Source organism: Haliaeetus albicilla, chromosome 14 (genome assembly GCF_947461875.1).
Source record: "Haliaeetus albicilla chromosome 14, bHalAlb1.1, whole genome shotgun sequence".
NCBI lineage: Eukaryota > Metazoa > Chordata > Aves > Accipitriformes > Accipitridae > Haliaeetus > Haliaeetus albicilla.
Window position 1 is genome coordinate 6,702,325 of NC_091496.1, and position 18,684 is coordinate 6,721,008.

At 40.7% G+C, this 18,684-nt stretch overlaps 1 protein-coding gene across 11 annotated transcripts in view; it reads left to right on the forward strand.

Moving 5' to 3' along the window:
* The window catches only part of CELF2 (CUGBP Elav-like family member 2), a 386,169-nt gene that overhangs the window by 299,439 nt on the left and 68,046 nt on the right, over nt 1-18,684 (forward strand). For all 11 annotated transcript variants that reach the window (XM_069801585.1, XM_069801581.1, XM_069801583.1 and 8 more), the window contains 2 exons: nt 4,279-4,327; nt 12,825-12,959. In XM_069801585.1, the coding sequence (XP_069657686.1) occupies nt 4,279-4,327; nt 12,825-12,959 (184 nt within the window). The remainder of the gene's footprint in view (nt 1-4,278; nt 4,328-12,824; nt 12,960-18,684) is intronic.

Here is an 18,684-nt window from a genome sequence, read left to right on the forward strand (position 1 = left end):
GAGGATGCCAAGTTACAGATGGGGTTGTGGAATCGTATTTGACAGCCGATTAGAGTAATCTGACAGAAATGATGACTTAATCACCACGACAGACTCCAAATTCCCAGATAGAATTCCACCCAGGTTAATCTAATTTCCTTGCAATATTTTTGCCAGAAATAGACTCTTAGCCGGCTTGTTTTCTCCCATGCAGATGTCACATGGCTTTGACAAGAATGTAAATAGGTAGCATTATTATTGTCGAAAAGATGACTTTGAGGCTCTAAAGCTGGAGAAGATGCGTGCCTTTGAGAGGTTTTTGGGTTGCTCTGCTGTGTTTTTTCCTCTAATGAAGTTATATTTACATACAGTGGGATGTACTCAGGAAAAAGAGGGGGAAAAAAGATGTATCTAGTCAATTGTAATTCTAGGCCACGGCTCGGTCCCGCTGCTGCCCTCGACATAGCTAGCGGCCAGATTCTCATTGATTTCAGGGGGATTTGCAGGATTGCACGTTCGACAACTGTTTCTTTCCCTTTTTGGTTCCCGTGGACCGCATCAGCACCCCTGCTTGGGATGCGCCCAAGGAGAAGGGGTGACGAGCGTGGCCTCGGGCTTTGCGTGGCCTCGGTGGCAGCGGACGGAGCCCGCTTCGCTGCCAGCAAGGCACCACGCAACCTTGGGCAACAGGCATTTGCCCGCCCTCGGTTGTAAAACGGTGCCATGGCGTGTTTTGAGACCTATGCATGGAGAGCATGTATAGGAAAGGTAGGTCGTGCCGTTACTGGCTGCACAGCTGTATTCGGTAGAGCTCCATAAATATTGCCAAGTAGAGGTTGTTTCTTGCAGCCCGTACTCCAGTCTGGTTTTGATATTCCTGTTGCCGGGGGAAGCTGCTCACCCTCAGAAAGAACCCTTGCCTGAGAGCTGTGTTGCTCTCTTTTAGTCTATGGTCTGAGCATCGGATGATGTTAATGTCTATAAATTATTTGCTGCAGTTATTTTTCTTACTCTTGCCTATTTATTAATTGCAACCGTGCATTCATAAATACTGTATTTTCATAAGCAAAGCTTTCTTCAAGCACAGAAGAAAATGTTTCCTGTTTTTCTGTGTGACAGCCTGACATACTGAGAAATCACTTACCTTGAGATCCATAAGTGTATGGCTTTGTGATGTATAGCTACAATAACAGCTTTCTGATAAGACATGAAATCCTTCATTTCAGTAGATGACATGATTCTAGTGGGTGGCATCTAATTTGAAACAGGTTTATATCATCTATAATCTTTTGGAGGGCCTCAGAAAGCACAGCTATTTTATTATTTTACAGCCTGCAGTTATACAAGCAAGATATAAAACGCATAGATTATTTTCTTTTTTGCTCATTGTAGAGTGGAAGGATAGTACCTATTTAGCCTTTGTCTCTGCCCCTTTAATTTTCTTATTCACTGCACACTTCTTTGAGACTCATTCTTTTCTTTCTTTTCTTTTTTACACCTACTTTTAAATATTTTATGGGTAGAGAGCTTATAATATGTATTGTCACGGCAGTTGTCTCTAGAGGTCAGCAATGAGTTTAATAATGAGATGCGAACCAGTGACTCTGTAAAACCCATTTCGGGTTATAAATGGCATGTTTTATTGAATCTAGTGTTAAAGGTTGTTAACGTATCAGTTGGTGATGGTCAGGGTTAAACAAGCTTCAACACGAGCCCTCTCATGTTAGGAAACCGTCAGTAACGTATTTTTCCACCTTCCTCTTCACTGAAACCATATTTGTGTATCACATCCATTTTACTGTGGGTAGTCTGCAGGTTAAACTCTCCAGGCCTGATCTGAATCTTTTATTAGTTTTGCACCAATATAATTTTGTTAAGCGCAACGGCATCACTCCTGACTTCGCTTGCTGGTGCAAAGAGAATTTGGACCATGGGGTTTTAGCAGTAAACTTTGAAATCAAGTCAAAACTCAGTTGAAGCGTCTTATTAAATCTTGCTTCTTGCTTTGTGAATGTAAGAGATTACTGACAATGAACTTGGGGTAATTATGTATAACAGAAGAGGATGATTTCTGATGTGGTAACTGTGTTTGTCAGTTAACACTGATCTTTGTGTTGTGACCACGGGGCTGCAAAAATAACTTCTTCACATGAATTTGGTCTAAAGTTGGCTTCTCTGGTTCAGGCAGTTTGAAAATTGAAAAGCTTGTAACATTGTTAGAATAGCCTTTATTCAAAATATCTCCACTTAGGGGCACATAAATGCAGCTAGAAAGAGCAATAGATACTCTGTCTATGAAAGGTCTGGATTTGAGTTGGGTTTTTCTTCTATAGCCTGCATATTCCCAAATTTACAATACTCGATTTTCTTTCCTCTATTTTCTCACCACTCCATTGCTCCTCAGAGACTTCAATACCTGCAACGGGCTCATGGAGCAAGTTACACCTTTTTTCTTCTTTCACTTTTTGCTTACTGAATGGACATGCTGCATCACATTCCCACAAATTTAAAGTCTCCTGCGGTGCCCAATGTTTTGTTGATGCCAGGATAAACTAGATAAGCACTAGCTAAAGAAGATAGAGTACAATAAAAGTTCCCTTTTTTCTATAAATTAGATCGAATAAGAGTGGTGGCAGACAAGTGCTGGGCTATTAAAGTCCATTTGGGAAACAAATGATTCAAAGAGAACAGAATTGTTGAAACTGAAGCAAATTTATGCATCCTGCACCTTGTGGCTTCGCCTTTTCCGTAGGGCACAGTGGGGAGTTTTGCAATCAGTGCAAGGAATGCATTGATTTGCAGGGCCAGGGAGCGATCTTGACTTTGAGTAAATCTTACGGAAACTTTCACAGCAATATTTTATATTTTCTAAAGAATGTAGCAACTGTGTCCCTGGAAGTTAAGTGACTTCACCAAAAACAATGCAGATTTGGTTTTCTGTGCTGCTTTGAAAGCACATTTGAAATGAGTGCATGGATCTTCTCTCCTGCTCAGCTGTTTTTGTTTCCCAAACTTTGCCATAATAGTCTTTTATAAAAAAGAAATGAAATTGCCTTTGACATTTTGAGGCAATACTCGGCTCTGCTGCACTGAAAAATGATACAAAAGCAGAAAGAGCATAGATTTTTTTACCTGCTCACGTGAAATGGTGAGGAATTGCTGAGGAGAGAAAAGGCAGTGGCCCTGCTGCTGCCGGAAGGTTTGTGCAGTCAAATCCCAGCAATCCTGCAGAGCCCTATGAAAGAAAATAAAAGTGGGGGTTTTTGCAAGCTTAAACATCTCCCACAATGAAACTCAATGTGAGGTCAGTTCTGAAGGCTTTTGAGAAGCTGTAGAAAAATTTCCCTGAGTCCATCACAGTGGACACGTGGCTGGCTATAACCAGTGTCCAGTGGAAAAGCCAGACACTCTGATCAGAGGGAGCTCAGCTGCTGTGGTGTTGCTATTCCTGAAGCAACAGAAAACACCCTTCATAAAAATTTTGTTGGAGTTATCAACAGTTCAGTGTGGGGGGAGCATCATTGAGTAATGAAAGCTGAGGACACACCGTACCGAGTGTGCCAAGGTAGGATGCCACATGATGGTCAGCATAGCGTGCTGCACACAGGGATTGGTTTCTTTTGCAGTAAGAGACACGTGAATGGAGGAAGAGGCTGAAAAGGAAAAAGTATTTGGAGTTTTTATGGAAGCCAGAATTCTGTCATGTTGTGATGGAAGCTTTATGAATGAATGTATATTGTATTCTTAAAAAAAAAAAGAAAAAAAGATGAGTTACTAAACAGTTATAGGAAGCTATTATAGGAAGCATGAGTCCCTTCCTCTTCAGTCCTGAAAGAATCACCACGGTTTTTTAATTACAAGCAAAGTTCATTTGTCAAACTCAACTCCTCTGAGTATGTTTGAACTGCTTGCTAGCTCTTAAATTACTTGAAAATTCCATCTCAGTTTTGGCAGTGGTTGTGCTCAAGGAAAAAAAAGTTGGTAAAACAGAAACCAAGCATGCCATAAACTAATGAGGGCTGTAACTTTAGAGGTCTTCTGAAACTAGATGCAGCAAATTAAAGTTTTATGAGTCCTGTGGGCCCAATGATCTACTTTTTTTAATCTTCCTGGTTATAAAATGCTCCTTTACCATTTTATTTTTTCTTAAAAGCCTATAATACAGTGTTATTTTGAATTTATATCATTTCATCAAGTTTAATATTAATCGTGTATCTTTTTAGCCCTTCATTAAAAATGTGATTCTTGATTTTTTATGACTATCCAACCTGCCTTACTCTTTTTCATTTTTGTTTTTAGATGCATCATCCTATTCAGATGAAACCCGCAGATAGTGAAAAGTCAAATGGTATGTGTTTAATTTATTTTTACTTAATGGTGACTCTCTTTAAACTAAAGCAAACACAACCTTGCGAGAGTTTTTGCTTTACTCCTGGTGTGGTGAAAACGATGAGGTAGTTTCCCTACTCCTGAAATGTTGGGGAAGATGTTGACCTGCTCTGAACTCCCATTTATCCTCTGCTTTAAAGAAGGAAGGAAATGTTCTGAAAAATGGTCTTCCTTGTACCCACTGTATGTCACGGCCTACCTCACTACATACATCTTTCCCTTGTGTTCTCCTAGCAGCAAGGTGATGGGGAAGCACCTGAATTAATAAGATGGAAATGAAATTATAATGGTGAAAATAAAAAAGGAAAGAAACAAAAAACAGTCCTGTGTTAACAAACCATGTAAGCAGCTGATGGGCCTTAAACATTTGCCTAAACTTCCTTTTTTCCTTTTTATAGAATGATGCTATTCTGAATCTGAGCCAAATTTAGGTTTTAATCATATGCTTGGTTCTGAACTGGGAAACCCACCTTGCAGCTTTCTGTATACTTATTCCTCTCAACGACTGTAAAATGAATGCTATAAAGACAGTAATATCTATTCAGAATACTAGGGTACTGCCTAAGTGGATGTATATGACATGCAAAATAGACAGCATGCTAAATCTATTAAACATGCCAGGTTTGTATATTCAAGGAAATAAGATAATCGGATGGTAACGCAACCTGGCTGTGTGTGATTCTTTAAAAATATATACATGTGTATATTTTGCCCCTTGATTTGTTCCTGTAATTTTCTAAAATATATGTTAAAGATATCATCTGCCTTCTTAGATTGCAAGAGCTTCATTTTCCCATAAGGCCCACATAATCAGAGCTGGTTCCTCCAACAGGCATCTTTGCACCTCATTAATTAGTAATCAGGGCAGAAGCCGTGCACTTAGAGATCTACATACCTGCAAATGTAAATTATGATTGGGCTCTAAATCTCTCCGCAAGGCTTTTTTAAGGCTTCTTTTTTGCTAATTGTAGTGCATCCCATTTTCAGGCTTCTCCAAGGATTATAAAGTTTGGAAGGAAATTAAAACTTCACATTATGCTAAGTTTCCTATTATGACAACTTTCAAAACAAAACTGGCCACAAGCACAGGAAATTTGAGCCATGACCCATTTGTAAGGGAATGGCGTTCTCTCTCTTGGGTTGAGTTTTAGCAGTGATTTCTCACTGTCTTTGAATGCTCAGAAGAGAGGCTGAGGCACCTGCATGGGCAGAAGGACAGAACTTTTCAGGCCTCACTGCTGTAAAAGAGAACTTTGCAGTTGGAATCCAGACTCCGCTCCCTAGTATTTATTGTGCTTGCAGTGGGCACCATTTTCCCTTAGGTACGCCTGGACCCTCTGAACTAAGTATAGCCTCTGTGGGTGCTTCTTTCAAAGACAAATTTCACCTCAAGTTCCTTGGCAAATTAGAAAAGTAAGAGGCAATGAGCCCAAATTGACTCCCAATGAGTTAGTTGTTCATTGCCTAAAGTTTTTTGTCCTAAAGGAGGTTGAACATATTGGCAAAGCGCTATGGGAAATTGTGCAAATTCTGTATTGCTCTGCAAATAACACCTGCTTGGAAAGCAGAGTAGGTTAGCTCCTTGCTGCTGCTGTTAGACCAGGGTTATCTGCACAATAGTCCTGTCTGCACTGTGGGAATACTCTCTTATTTTCTTGCACCTATCCCTCGCATGAAAATCACAAGGGACTGGCTTTTTTTGCTTTTTTTCCTTGCCTTTCTATGTAGTTTGGGGAAAACACATTGACAGATCAGAGGTTGCAATTGTCAAATTAAACACTTTTTTAAATTTAGACTCCTGGAGGGTGTAGGTACTTCTGATAGGCGTGTTCTGGGGTTGGTGAACTCTTCTTTTTTAATGACTGGGGAGACAGAAGACAAACTAATATCATGATAATGGTAACAATGGTACAACTCCTTGGAGAGATGGGGCGTAGACGTGGGATCTATGGAGGAGGTGAGAGTTTGCAAGCAGCTTGCAGAGCCAAAAAGAGAAAGAACAGCAGCATGGGGGATGCGGAGGCCTGTTTGGCACGTGTTTCCCATATGCTTCAGGCTATCCATCTGAGGAGGTATATAATCTGTGCCAACAGCAAATTGTAAACTGTACCTCTTCAACCAGATTGGTAAGTTCAAAGGGGAAAAAAAAGAAGGCATGCTAACACATCTTGGTTTTCATCATCTGTGATGTTTGAGCTTTTGAGGAATGCTTGAAACCCTTTGATTTCTGAATAGTGGGAGGATCCCACTACATTTTATAGGTGAAGTGGTGTTTCTCAAGTTTCAAAGAGGTTAAAGAAATTCTCTTGGTCAGAATTTCCAGATAGCTTGTGGAAAGGTATGTAGGAGAGGTTGAACACTCATGACAATTCTGAGCTTGCCCGTGTTTGTGAAGACTTGAGAGACCTGTTCATGTTCCACAGGGAGGAAGGAGAGGTCCTCTCAGTCATCTTACAGACATTTTCAGAGAACAGTATTTGCTGTGTGATAAGATGTCCCCTCCCTGTCTTGAGTCCCTTCCAAAAAGGTTTGAAGGAGCGTCCAAGCCCAGGAGCACCAGGATGAAGTGGTCCTCGTTCTCCATCACTATTCCTGTCTTTAGATATATGCATCACTTCAGAAACCTGTCCCTTAGCACAAAAGGCCAAGGTCACCTCGTGGAAACTGGGAGATGGGTATGGAAGAGGCACCTACTGCACATGTTTGACTAAGTGCCTGGGCGCTTCTGCAGGATTGGGACTTCATTAGCAACCTGAAGATCTGTTTTCTTCTGGGTAGGAACTGGGTGGCTGATAGATCTATGCAATCATCTCCATTCCTTCCCGGCGTACAATATCTCATGTGTCTGAGTCATCTCGCTGCTCATGCAAATGAAGAAAAGTTTAATTTCTTCCACCAAGCTTTTAGCAGCAAGTGTTGATGGGGAAAGACTTGCCTTTAGATCTAATTAATTTCTCTACCCGGGAGGATTCTGAAAAGTTTTTTATTGTTCAGAAATGAAACATCCCTAAAAGATTTTCAGATGATGAATTTTGTAGTGTGTCCTGGTCTGGTCACCCATTAGGTCTAGTCTGACCACCTTTATATTGCTAGGTGGTTATTTTAACCTATCTTACAAAGTTTTGGTTAAGGATTACCTGCCAGAAAAGGACGGTTTGAAGGCTCCACTATTGCTAGATTCCTCTCTACTGTTAATCACTCACAGTATTTGTGCATTTAAGGATATTTTTCCCTTTTGTCAAACAAAGGGAGTCCCTATATCCTAATGCCAAAAAGCACATAAATACATGCTTGACTCTAAGTTGTCTGTGGTCATTAACATGCTACAATTTAGCAAATACTTTAATGTGTCTTGGATCAGGATTTGAAAACAGTCAATACTTTCAGGCGTATATCCTGTGGACAGTTTGCTCTTAAATGGATCAAAGCATCACCACTTCAGGGAAAATGACAACATTCTCTATTTAAAAAAAAAGGGGGGGGCGGGGATAGCTGAGTGATCTTATAATTTATTTTTATTTACTTTATTAGCTAAAACTTGAAAAAATAATTTTGAAATTCTAAGTGGCACAACTTTCCCGATTTGGAGGGAGTAATTAAATGCCATATGTTAGCACTAACACATAGAAAAGTTGATAATTAATGCAGGCAGCTCCAGATCCAGGTGTGACTTTGACAGATTGTATGCAAGGGGTTTTCACAGGCTTACAAATCGGGATAAAAGTCTGTTTTCCCCCTCTTCCCTTCTGGATGAAAAAAAAACCCAACAAAAAAAAACATTTATACATAATTAACTATTTCTTGATTTGCTCAAAAGAGAAGGCAACTTCTGGATGGAAAATGCACTCTTTAACTAACTGGACTCCTCAAAAATGTAAAATGAAGGGATATAATTTTGATTTTTCAGGACAGAATTTGGGGAGTTTAGAAGAGAGAAAAGGAAAGTTTGCTGCATCTTCAGGGAGATTTCCCATGATTATTACAGAGTTTAATTCTTTTGTAGCATACAGAAAATAATCTCTACTCCTTTATTCTCCTGGGTTAGCACAAGCTATCTAACACAGCCTGCAAGAAATGCTCATTACTGAAGCAAATTGAGTAAAGCTAAAAAATTAGACTCTTCGGGATGTTATTCTGCAAGTTGGATGTAGTGCTGTCAGAAGGCAGGAGGCTCAATTTGAAAAAGGCCCCCCGCCCCCGCAGCAGAGGCAGACTTCATCTCAGATAACCTTTGATAGCTAATGTGACGCTCTGGATTCGAACACGATACCTAGGCACCTGTGCTAGTAGTGATTGCAGAGCTAGAGTCAATGGAGTTATGAGAACAACTCATCTCTTTTAAAAATAGGTATCTGCACCTCGTCACACGGGGTTCCTGCGTTCGGGCAAAAGATTCCCACCCCAAATCCAGCAGGCTTAGCGCTGGTTGTGTCGCACTAACTGCCTGGGCAGCATAGCTAACCTGCGTTTGTAATATGTTTGGATGGATTAGAGGTGAACCCTGTAATTAGTTAATCAAGATAGTGTGCAGTTTCACACCTTCCTTCATGTAACTAGAAGTTCAGACCTTGTTTACTGTGACCTTCTGACTGCTTCTGCTCCATCAATGAGGGGTACTCAGCCACGCATTCCACTAGCTGCTTACGGATGGTTGTATCTACTTCATGCCCCCAGAGTAGTGCAAAACAGCCAGAAAGTACAACTAGGTCTATGAGCAAGGTTCAAAAATAATAATATCAAAAGCTCGCCAAAAGATTTTCATTAATTTTCTGGATTTTGAATTATTGAAGCCTACCCCTAGTGTGGGGGAGAGAATTATAAAGCAGCAGTGAAATGCTTGAGATATGTGCACACAGGTGCTGACCCTCGTGCCCTGTTATCCTTCCCTCCAGCCTTCTCCTTTGCCTGCTCTCATTGCCCAAAGCACTTGCAGCTCCCAAACTTTGTCCAGTCCCTCAGAGCTCTTTTGTTCCCCCTATCCCTGCAGCTGGAGCTCAAGACATCTATGTGTTATCATGATGACCAAGTTTTGGGAGTTGCTGGAAGGTAACAGCCATATCTACTGTCTGTAGCCGGGGGGAGACTCCTATGAAACAAGCCATTCCCTCTTGCTGGGAGAGGTGAGATCAGTCACTCTTTGGAGGAGCTGATCTCTTGGCATTGACAACAGCCAACCGATAACATTTTAGCTGGGACTAAAACTGGAGACCTAAACTGCAGATGACTAAAGTTCAGCAGGATTTCTTTAGACTGCCATCCTTTCTCCAACCAGCAACAGGTAGCGCCTTTCCCAATCTCGACGCTTTGTTGGGTTGCATGCATTTAATGTTGGGCTCCTCATTTTACAGTCTATGGGAGCAACCCAACATGCATAGGCAAATCAGCAGGCTTGGCCGATCAAAAGGGAAGTTTGCTAACCTCTAAATAGGTTTGACCCATACTTCTTGCAGTCCGTTGTCTGTTTGATTCTCAAACCATGCCTGCATTCATTTTAGAAGGAAAGGAGAGAAGTGGCTGAACAAAAATGCAGAAACAAATCCAGACAGCCAGTCTTACAGAGCTGAAAAAGCATTCCTTTCTCTACGTGATAATGTACCGTTAAAAACTCTTTCAGCTTAATAATATCAGATGTTCTATCAGATGGAGCGAAAACATGTCATTTTGATCCTGACAATTGTCCCTTTAAATGTTTTTTATGCTGGGCCCTTAGCCAAAAAAAGAATAGCAATTTTCTTAAGCTTCAACACTGATCAGCAATGACTAATAGCACTGAATGCAGAGCACGTCATCATATCAATATGTTTTCTGTACTCTGAGCATTCTTCATGAAATCTACATTTTTAAGATGTACAGTACACAGGAGCTGGATGTTTAATTTACTATAAAATCACCCTCAAGCTGAAAACCTGCAAATCATGTTAGTTAAATGGCATATTTATAGGTTTACTACTGAAACTGAAAGAGGCCGGTGGGGAGTTTGTCGTCTGCTACTCTTTGGAAAATTAAAACAAAGCCTTCCTGTTTTCATCTCATTTCTTTTGAATCTCCATGTGACTTTCTTTGGTTTGAGTCTTTGTTCTTGCACCTAAGAAGGACTCCAGAGACCTCCTTTGGAATGGCATGGCAGGCATTTGTCCAACTCAGCCAGCAGCGATTTTCAAGACAGGGTTGGGATCCAGTCACCCTTAGCGTAGACCTGCACGCTGTATTTCAAGCCTAAAATCAACCCAAATTTAAACTGGCTGGTACTAGCTGACACACAGGCAGGAGCTAAGGGGTTCGTAACCCAGAGCAGAAGGCAGTGCTTGGACCCATGCTTGGCACCAAGGCTTACCCCAGCCTGATCTCGGTTTGTGGTATGGAGAAATCCATACCTGGCTGCCCAGCTGGGTCCCTTGCCTCATACCCTTTCCTACTGCCCTGTTGTCGAAGGGACAGGCTGGCCAGGGACCTTCCTCAAAGAGATTACTCAAGACAATATAGGAATTGCAAGCAGCCAAGTTACAGGGATCCTTTCACCAGCAAAAGTGACTACCTAGACTCTCCTTGTGGCTGTGAGCAAGGCAATTCAGTTTTACCATCCTTAAAATAATTATTAGCAGCATCAAGGCCAATTATAGATTATGAATCAAATGTAAAGTTTCATTGTAGGACATAAATATATATATATATACATAAATACACACACATATATATCTATATATAAAAATCCCAACTTGCAGGTCTTATTTGCAATCCCGCATATTCAGCTCGTGATCTGTATATAACTGGTTCATCCCGTGCATTCATCACTTGTTAATCCTTTCTGGAGGGTTAACCTGCATGTGGAACCTCAATATAAAGTGTGAATGAAAATGTTGAGTCTTGAGGAATCTCTGCTGAGGAAAACTTTTTCTCCTGGGTGTTAAATTCACGCCAATTTTCTTGCAAGCTTGTAGAGTGAGAAGCTGGGATTGTAGGAGCTGGTCTCTGCTTTAGATTCTGAAAAATGCATGGTCTTGGTGCTTGCTTGTATGAAAGCTACAAATACTTTTTAAAGTCGGCAATTCTAAGGAAGAAATTACTTCAAACCCCTCTCATGATCAATAAACATGAACCTCTTCTTTTTATTGTTGAAATTATTAAATGCACTTAAAGTGTTGAAGTATAACACAAATAAAATCCTATGAAAATAGATGCAGTTTCTTCTTCCTCAGCTGCAGTTTATTCCATTTGGCAAACTCATCCTAGTACAGGAGAGAGAGTTGGGGAGCAAGGGAAGATTTTTTTTTTTTTTGGTAAGCCCAGAAATGAAAATACTTCATTACAAAAATAATTTGCACAATAATAGAAATAAGTAAGTGCACTGCAGATTCTCTGGAGTAAAGCTTTCCTTCTCTCTTTGCTTCCCCGCAAACTCTGACAGTCTGCTCATTAACAGTGAATTGGATTTACATGCCATTTCAAGAGAAGAAGAAAGCACTGGTGTATATACTGTATAATAAGCACTTAGATTTTTAGTTTAATATAGATTGGAGGGTATGTTCACATTTTTAAGTCTTTCCAGGGTGAATTAAGTTTTGATGACCTTTTTCGTTTTTGGCAAGACTCCACAGCTTTAGACCTGTAAATTTGAGTTTGATTAACAGGACTGTGTGCGTCCTGCTGCAGCAGTCCAGCTTTTGCTGATTTTGGTGACTATGCAGGCAGGAAATAGTCTACCAATAATTCAGGTAAAGCACCTTTTTCATGTTTTTTTGCAAACTCAGCATCATTACGAATCAAAGGATTTGGCCCTGGGAAAGCATTATGCAGCCCCCTTGTTAAAGTGATGCCCTGGAATATGCCTTGTGTCTTCCCGAAGGGGAGAAGGCTGTGGCAGTCTGAAAAAAAAAAAGCAGGAAAATTTAATGCATTCTTTTTCCAGAGCAGTCGTTACACATCTGCCTTTCGAGTGCCATGCATTAAGTTGGCTGAAATTGAAAGCTCAGATAGGAGCTGCTCTCTCAAAACACTTCTCAGGAATATTTTTCATTAGCTCGTATCATTACGCGCACAATCCCTTCTTCACCCTCACCCCCGTCATGATTTCTTTCATACATGAGGGAGGTGAGGGAATTTATCTGAATTAAAATCTATGCAAAGATATCTTTAAAAGTCTCTCTAACAGAGGACGCTTTTCTTTTAGAAGCCATGATGGGGAGGCATATGCAGAATGACTAAGGCAGCCAATTAATATGTTATATAAACAGCAAGCACCACTAGAAAAAGGAGAGAGAGAAAGAAAAATGAGAGATTTGGGGTGGGGAAGGAAGGGGGGATGGGAGGTTGTAAGTATAAAGTGTTTGCCTTAGGACTTGTCTTCAGTTACAGAGCCAGACTCACATGACTGGAGCTTGGTTTGATGTGGTAATGAAGCATTGATCACAGGAAAAAGATGAAATGGCCTTTGCTCATTCATTATTTTTATCTTCTAGCTGTGGAAGACAGAAAATTGTTCATAGGAATGGTTTCGAAGAAGTGTAATGAGAATGATATCAGGGTGATGTTTTCTCCGTTCGGCCAGATAGAAGAATGCCGAATCCTTCGGGGACCGGATGGGCTGAGCAGAGGTGAGTGTGCAGTCTGTAAAGTCTCTTTCCTTAAGTGCTAATTGGGAGCTATATGTCACAGCCAAGGTAGGCATAGCCGCTGTCTGCAGCTAGAGGTTACGCTGTAATACGTCCCACGTGATGAAGGTATCCACATGAACTTTTCACAGTGACTGAAATTATCACCTTTTATTTCCAGTGTCAGAAAGGTCTCGGTGCCAGCATATTAACTTGTGTTATCGCCCTGTTTGTCAGCTGGAAAGGTTCCTTTGCACCCTGAGAAAACACCCTCAGTTTTCTGCTCTCACAAAATCAAACATCCTTCCCTGACCCCATTTCTGCTTTGTAGCTTAAGGCCAAAAAAAAAAAGGACTGTAAATGACTGCTTGAAGGCATACAGGGTTATGGGAACTGGCCCACGTTGTAGCACTATATCTCCTCCATTCCAGTGTTTTCTATAACTATATGCAAAAACATAGGTCTGCTGTAACTGAGAAACAAAGAGGTTAGCTTGAACCGAAGAGCATTGCCTGGACAAAAGTTTCTAAAAAGAGCTTGTAAATCTCGTGCCTCTATCACAACCCAAAAACCAGGACAGAGGTGTTAAGCAGCACCACTGAGAGTGGTCAAGCAGCTGACCTGAAATTTGGGAACGAAGTGCAGCACAGACTTCAATAGCCGGTGATCCCTTTTGAGTGCAAAAGTGCCTTTTGGGGAAAGGCCCTCTGAAAACATATTGGAAAGAAAAATAGGTGTGTATTGATGACCCAGGCTGCATATTAACTCCATGGTATATGGTCCTGAGATTATTCTCAGAGCATGAACCTTCTCAAAAAGCCGGTGGCAGGTGGAAAAGAAAATAGCGATAGTCCTGTCTGTCAGTGCGGAAGGATGCTGTGGTACTAGCCATGGCCATTTGATGGCACGGGGAGTAAAGTAATTTTAAGTGTGGAGCTGTGAAAACATCACTTCTGTTTCTATAGAAAAAAAAAATACATAGAAAGCACAGTTTATGCATTTTATTACATTTTCAAAAGGCACAGAAAAAATAATAGTACCCATTTTGCATATAGATATAGGTATAGATACAGATATTTTTCTTTACTTTTGGATCTACTTGTTTCCAGTAGGCTACAGGATCAGCAGTATTTTTGCAACAATTTGTGCGTGGGGAGTTCTGTTTTGAGTGCAGCCCAGCTTCTTTAAAATGCCTACAAATTTCAGCAGGGGAAGTTGCAGGTATTCCTATATTTCATGGCGCTGCTTGAAAGCACTTACTAACTTCTGAATAATAAGGACTTGTTGCAGAGACACTCTGACAATAAAGAGGGAGCTCCAAGAAAATTACACACTTATGTTTATGCATGCTTAGTCTGTGATCCCAAAACTTTTGGGGCTGGGATGCAGCAGTCCCTTCAGGCAAGGAGAGCCTCAGGATCATGGCTTTTGCCTTGGGGAAGACTGGGGGAAAGGTCTGAGGTTGGTTCCTGCAGCTCAGTAATGAATGTTAACTGATGGAGGCGAGTGCTATCATTATCCTTCTAGAGCCAACACTGAGGCAAAACAGATATTTCTGATTTTCACTGGTTTCACTTTGTAAGTAGCACAGGGAAGCGGTGATGGAAGACACAAGTGGGAAAGGAGCTAAGTAACTGCTGAAATAACAAGATCTAGGCATCAGATGTTTTGAGCCCCCAAAAGTTTTTTCTTGAGTCCTCAGTATCACCCAACAAAGAAACGGATCTTTCCTGGGATCCCTAGAAATCCCACTGTGTACTTGCTTTTATTCAACAGACGTTGGGCATAGTACGAGCATAGAAAGGCTAACTACGAGATCCAACAGGGTGAGTGAGGTTGGTGGGGTAGTTCTGTTCTGCCGTAAATAGCAATCTCACGATAATCAGAAGCTGAGATTTTTAAGCCATGTCACCAGCGTATCAGGCAGGGCAGTGTCATCTGCCGGCCAGCAGAGCCATAGAGTTACTGTGCTGCTTTCTCCTGCTGGAGGCTGAAGATCTCAGGCCAGGTAGGTCACACACCAATAGTGGTAGCAGAGCTGTATCCTCTCTGCCGCTCAGGTTTATTTTGGTCACAATCACGACTGATACTCTATCACGCCCTCATGCATCATGCCTTGTTAAACTTGAATTGCTTTCTACACACCCATGTTGACACTTGAAAATGAGTTCAGCTGTGCCACCCAGGTTTTCAGGCAGATGTTTATCAGCTTCACAAAACCACCACTCCATGAGAGAAGGCAAAGTGTTGGGAAAATAGTTGGCATGGCAGTTGAAATGAAAGGTGCTAAAGGAGATTTGTAGTGGAGGGAGCTTGGCTGAAAAAGCACAGGGTGAAAAGCTGCTTCACTAAAGCAAGAGGGAGAACTTATACAATTAAATTTTGTAACGAGTTCCAATACTTAATGTGTTTTAATTCATGTTACTCTTTCCAAGATGTTAATTCCCACAAACAGTATTTGTTTTCCCAGCACCCGTCCGGATGTGCTTTCCTCCTAGACACAGAGGGGTGAATGAAAAACAGTCACTGTCTCAGGAAAGCATTGTCCTCACCATGCCAGAGCCTTTGGGAACTTGCAGCGCTCACAGCAGTGAGATGGAAATATGGTCCAATAAACTCTGTTTGGCATCTCTTTTCAATTGCACAACAAGTGCACATCATGGTATCTTGGACGAAAAGAGCTTGAAAAGTATATTCATAGGTGTTTATGCCAACTTTTGAGCTTTGTTAAACGGTCCAGGCAAATAATCTTTACTACCAGCAGATAGTTGCAAGGAATAGCTCCAGATTACACTGCTCAGTAGAACAGCTTTGGTTTGTGCTGCTTTGTTTTTTCCGTAGTAAAGAGTAAAAAGGTTTCAGTTAACTTTTAGGCCATGCTACAACAGCAACCTTACCACTAGTACGGTAACAGTCTGCTGTCAACTCATAGGCGAGACGTAGGGTTGTAGTGTACCACATGGCTCCAGTAACAAGGAGAAATCCCGTCCTGTGGCATCAAGGGAGTATGTAACACTTGGTGATGAGTGTGATATAAGTGCTAAGATAAAGAGAGAGAGGGAGATTGAACTGGTTGTTTCTATTGTAGTTTCTAGCCAAGAGTTGACAGAACTTTAATAAAGTCGCACCCATTGCTGTCACTACTGATAATGGACCATCAGCATTTCCACTCCAAATTCCTACTGTCAGCTGTTTGAAACTCATCTGTAAAATGAGACTAAAATAATGATACAAAGCTCCAGTGGTGGAGCAGTATATTTTAAAGAAACCGAGATTTTTTTCCTTGAGTCATTTTTTTCCCCACTGTTGTTCACTCCTGCATCTAAGAAATAATTGTTGTTTTTATCTGTAACTTGTTATATTCTGGCCAGCTACAAGAAATAGGCAGCAACCAAAAGGCATTGCCTTCCAAAGGCTCTGGGATAGTCCCTGTGAAATTAGTTGGCTGGCAGAGAGTAATTCCTAGCTGTAAAAAGTATTAAAAAATAAAAATACCCTGTTGGCTGTAGAGATGAAGAAACCAGGGATGCAACAGACATGGAGGCTGGCCTTCGCTTTAGCAGGGTTCATGGGACTATCTAAAGAAGCTTGCCACTGCCTGTACTATATTCATTATTCAAAGAGAAGGATTCAGCCTGCAGGGTTGTTTAATCCAGCACTTTTTCTGAAGAGCTAAGTATGCTTTACAAAAATTCATGATTGTGATATCATGTGCTAAGCTTCATTATCATGAAAAAGCAGAAGTGAACTGCCTCAGATGATTAAGATTTTAAATCACTTATTGTAAACGGCTTAAGGAAACTTTCAGACCTCCTGACTCCTAGCACTATGTAATGTCTACACGACCACAGATGCTAACACAGCCAGCCATGCAAAAATAGCCAGAAGTACCCGAGATTGATTTGTAGCTGTGCCACTGATGTGCTGTATTGACCGTAGGTGAGTTGGTCTCTCATCATATCTCTGTTATCCCATTCCTTAAAATAAGGATAGCAATGCTCCTCTACCTTTGTAAAATGGTTTTTTTTTAGCTCAGTGGATCAATATCTCTGTATCACTCTAGGAATTATTACCATCCATAATGATGATTAAAAAAATCCTCTTATCCTTATCACAGGAGCACCACACAGCAAATTATTCTGCTGTATTGCTAAGTGCAGATTTATATAACAGATACCAGAAAGAAGTCAACTGGGTTAATGGCATGCACTAAAAATTCCTGCTAATAACATGTACAGTCAGTTGGATATGGCATGAAAATTGTGGGAAAGCTCAAAATGCATATTTCTACATCTTCTAGGCTCCTAATTGTATGATTTTTTAACAAAACATCACCAGGCACATGGGACAAGTGAACATTTCTGCAGACATTGATTACAAAGATTTTTTTTTTTTTTATCTTTGCTTTAAAAGCAGGTTAGAAATGGCATGGAGAGTTATATCATGGTCAGGCAATTTAATTTCATGAAAATCCATTCATAACTTTCAGATTCAGGGGTTTTCTTGATGAATTAGTAAAAGAAAATTAGTATTTGCATCATGATTAATTGCAGTGAAGGGTAGGTGAGGAGGTTTTATGCCTGTTTGGTTTTCCTTATGGATATTTACTGCTCCTTTCTGAGCTAAAGTAACATGAAGTGCCAGCCATGGGAACAGCCTGGATTAGGGGCCACCTTCTGACTTGTGTGTAAGTGATGGGAAACAAGGACAGTGGAAGTGCTGTATTTTTAATTGCTCTTCAGAGGCACCTCCATGCCTTATTTCTTTTGCTGTAATGTGGTAACATTTTAATTTTTTCCAATCATTATGGCACATTTAATTTTCTTTTTCCCCTGCTGAAACTCTTTTGAAGCTGGGAAGGAACAAACACATACAAGTGACCAGTGTCTCTGTGCTGGCCTTTGGCCAGTAACTACATCTCAGATTTCCATTACTGCAGCTTTGCAGCATCCCTCCCCAGAGGGAAGTCTGAAATGAAATAATAATTACAAGGGTTTTTATTCCAACAGAGGGTCATCGAGGCACTGTTAGAGAGTGTGGTCTTTGGTACCCATCTGATTCTGGTTTTGTGTACATTTCAGTTACTGAAGTCTGTACTTTGCAGGGTGGTTAATTGACTGTCCACTTAGAAATGCTTCGAGGGAATGGTGAACTTCAGGAAATTTAAAATCTAGACTCTGTCATCTGGTCAATAGTCAAGAGAAGTCAGTAAAGCCAAAGACATGAGGCATGTTTACAGGACGTGCCTCTTGTTACATTTATGTGTCTGATATGCATAAACTAAAGAGCTTCACTGTGACTTTTTCAAAATGCGTTACTTTGGGCTGAGTTGTTGCACTTGGTCTCAGACCTGTTGTTGTGTGTCTTAAGCAATATCTAATGACCAAATGTCTGTACCATAAGCATTTTGATGTCTGAATTTGTAGCTGAAATGTATTTTAACCACTAAGACAGATTTTTGTGTGATGTCTTCATTAGAAGGCTGTTTCCCAGGCTGTTCCTTCCTTCAGACTGTGCTATATTAGCACTGTGTAAAAAAGGGAAAGTCTACTTTGCAATCTCAGCTAGAAATATTTTAACACAACTAGAGCTTATTTTTATCACTCTTCAGTTTCCACAGCTTTTTATTCAAGCCTTATCTTTTCTTTAAATAGAGGCTTTCATCTCAGAGGATCCCAAATACTTCTTGCAGGAGTATTTTGGCAGCTTTTCACTATTGTTTCTTCAC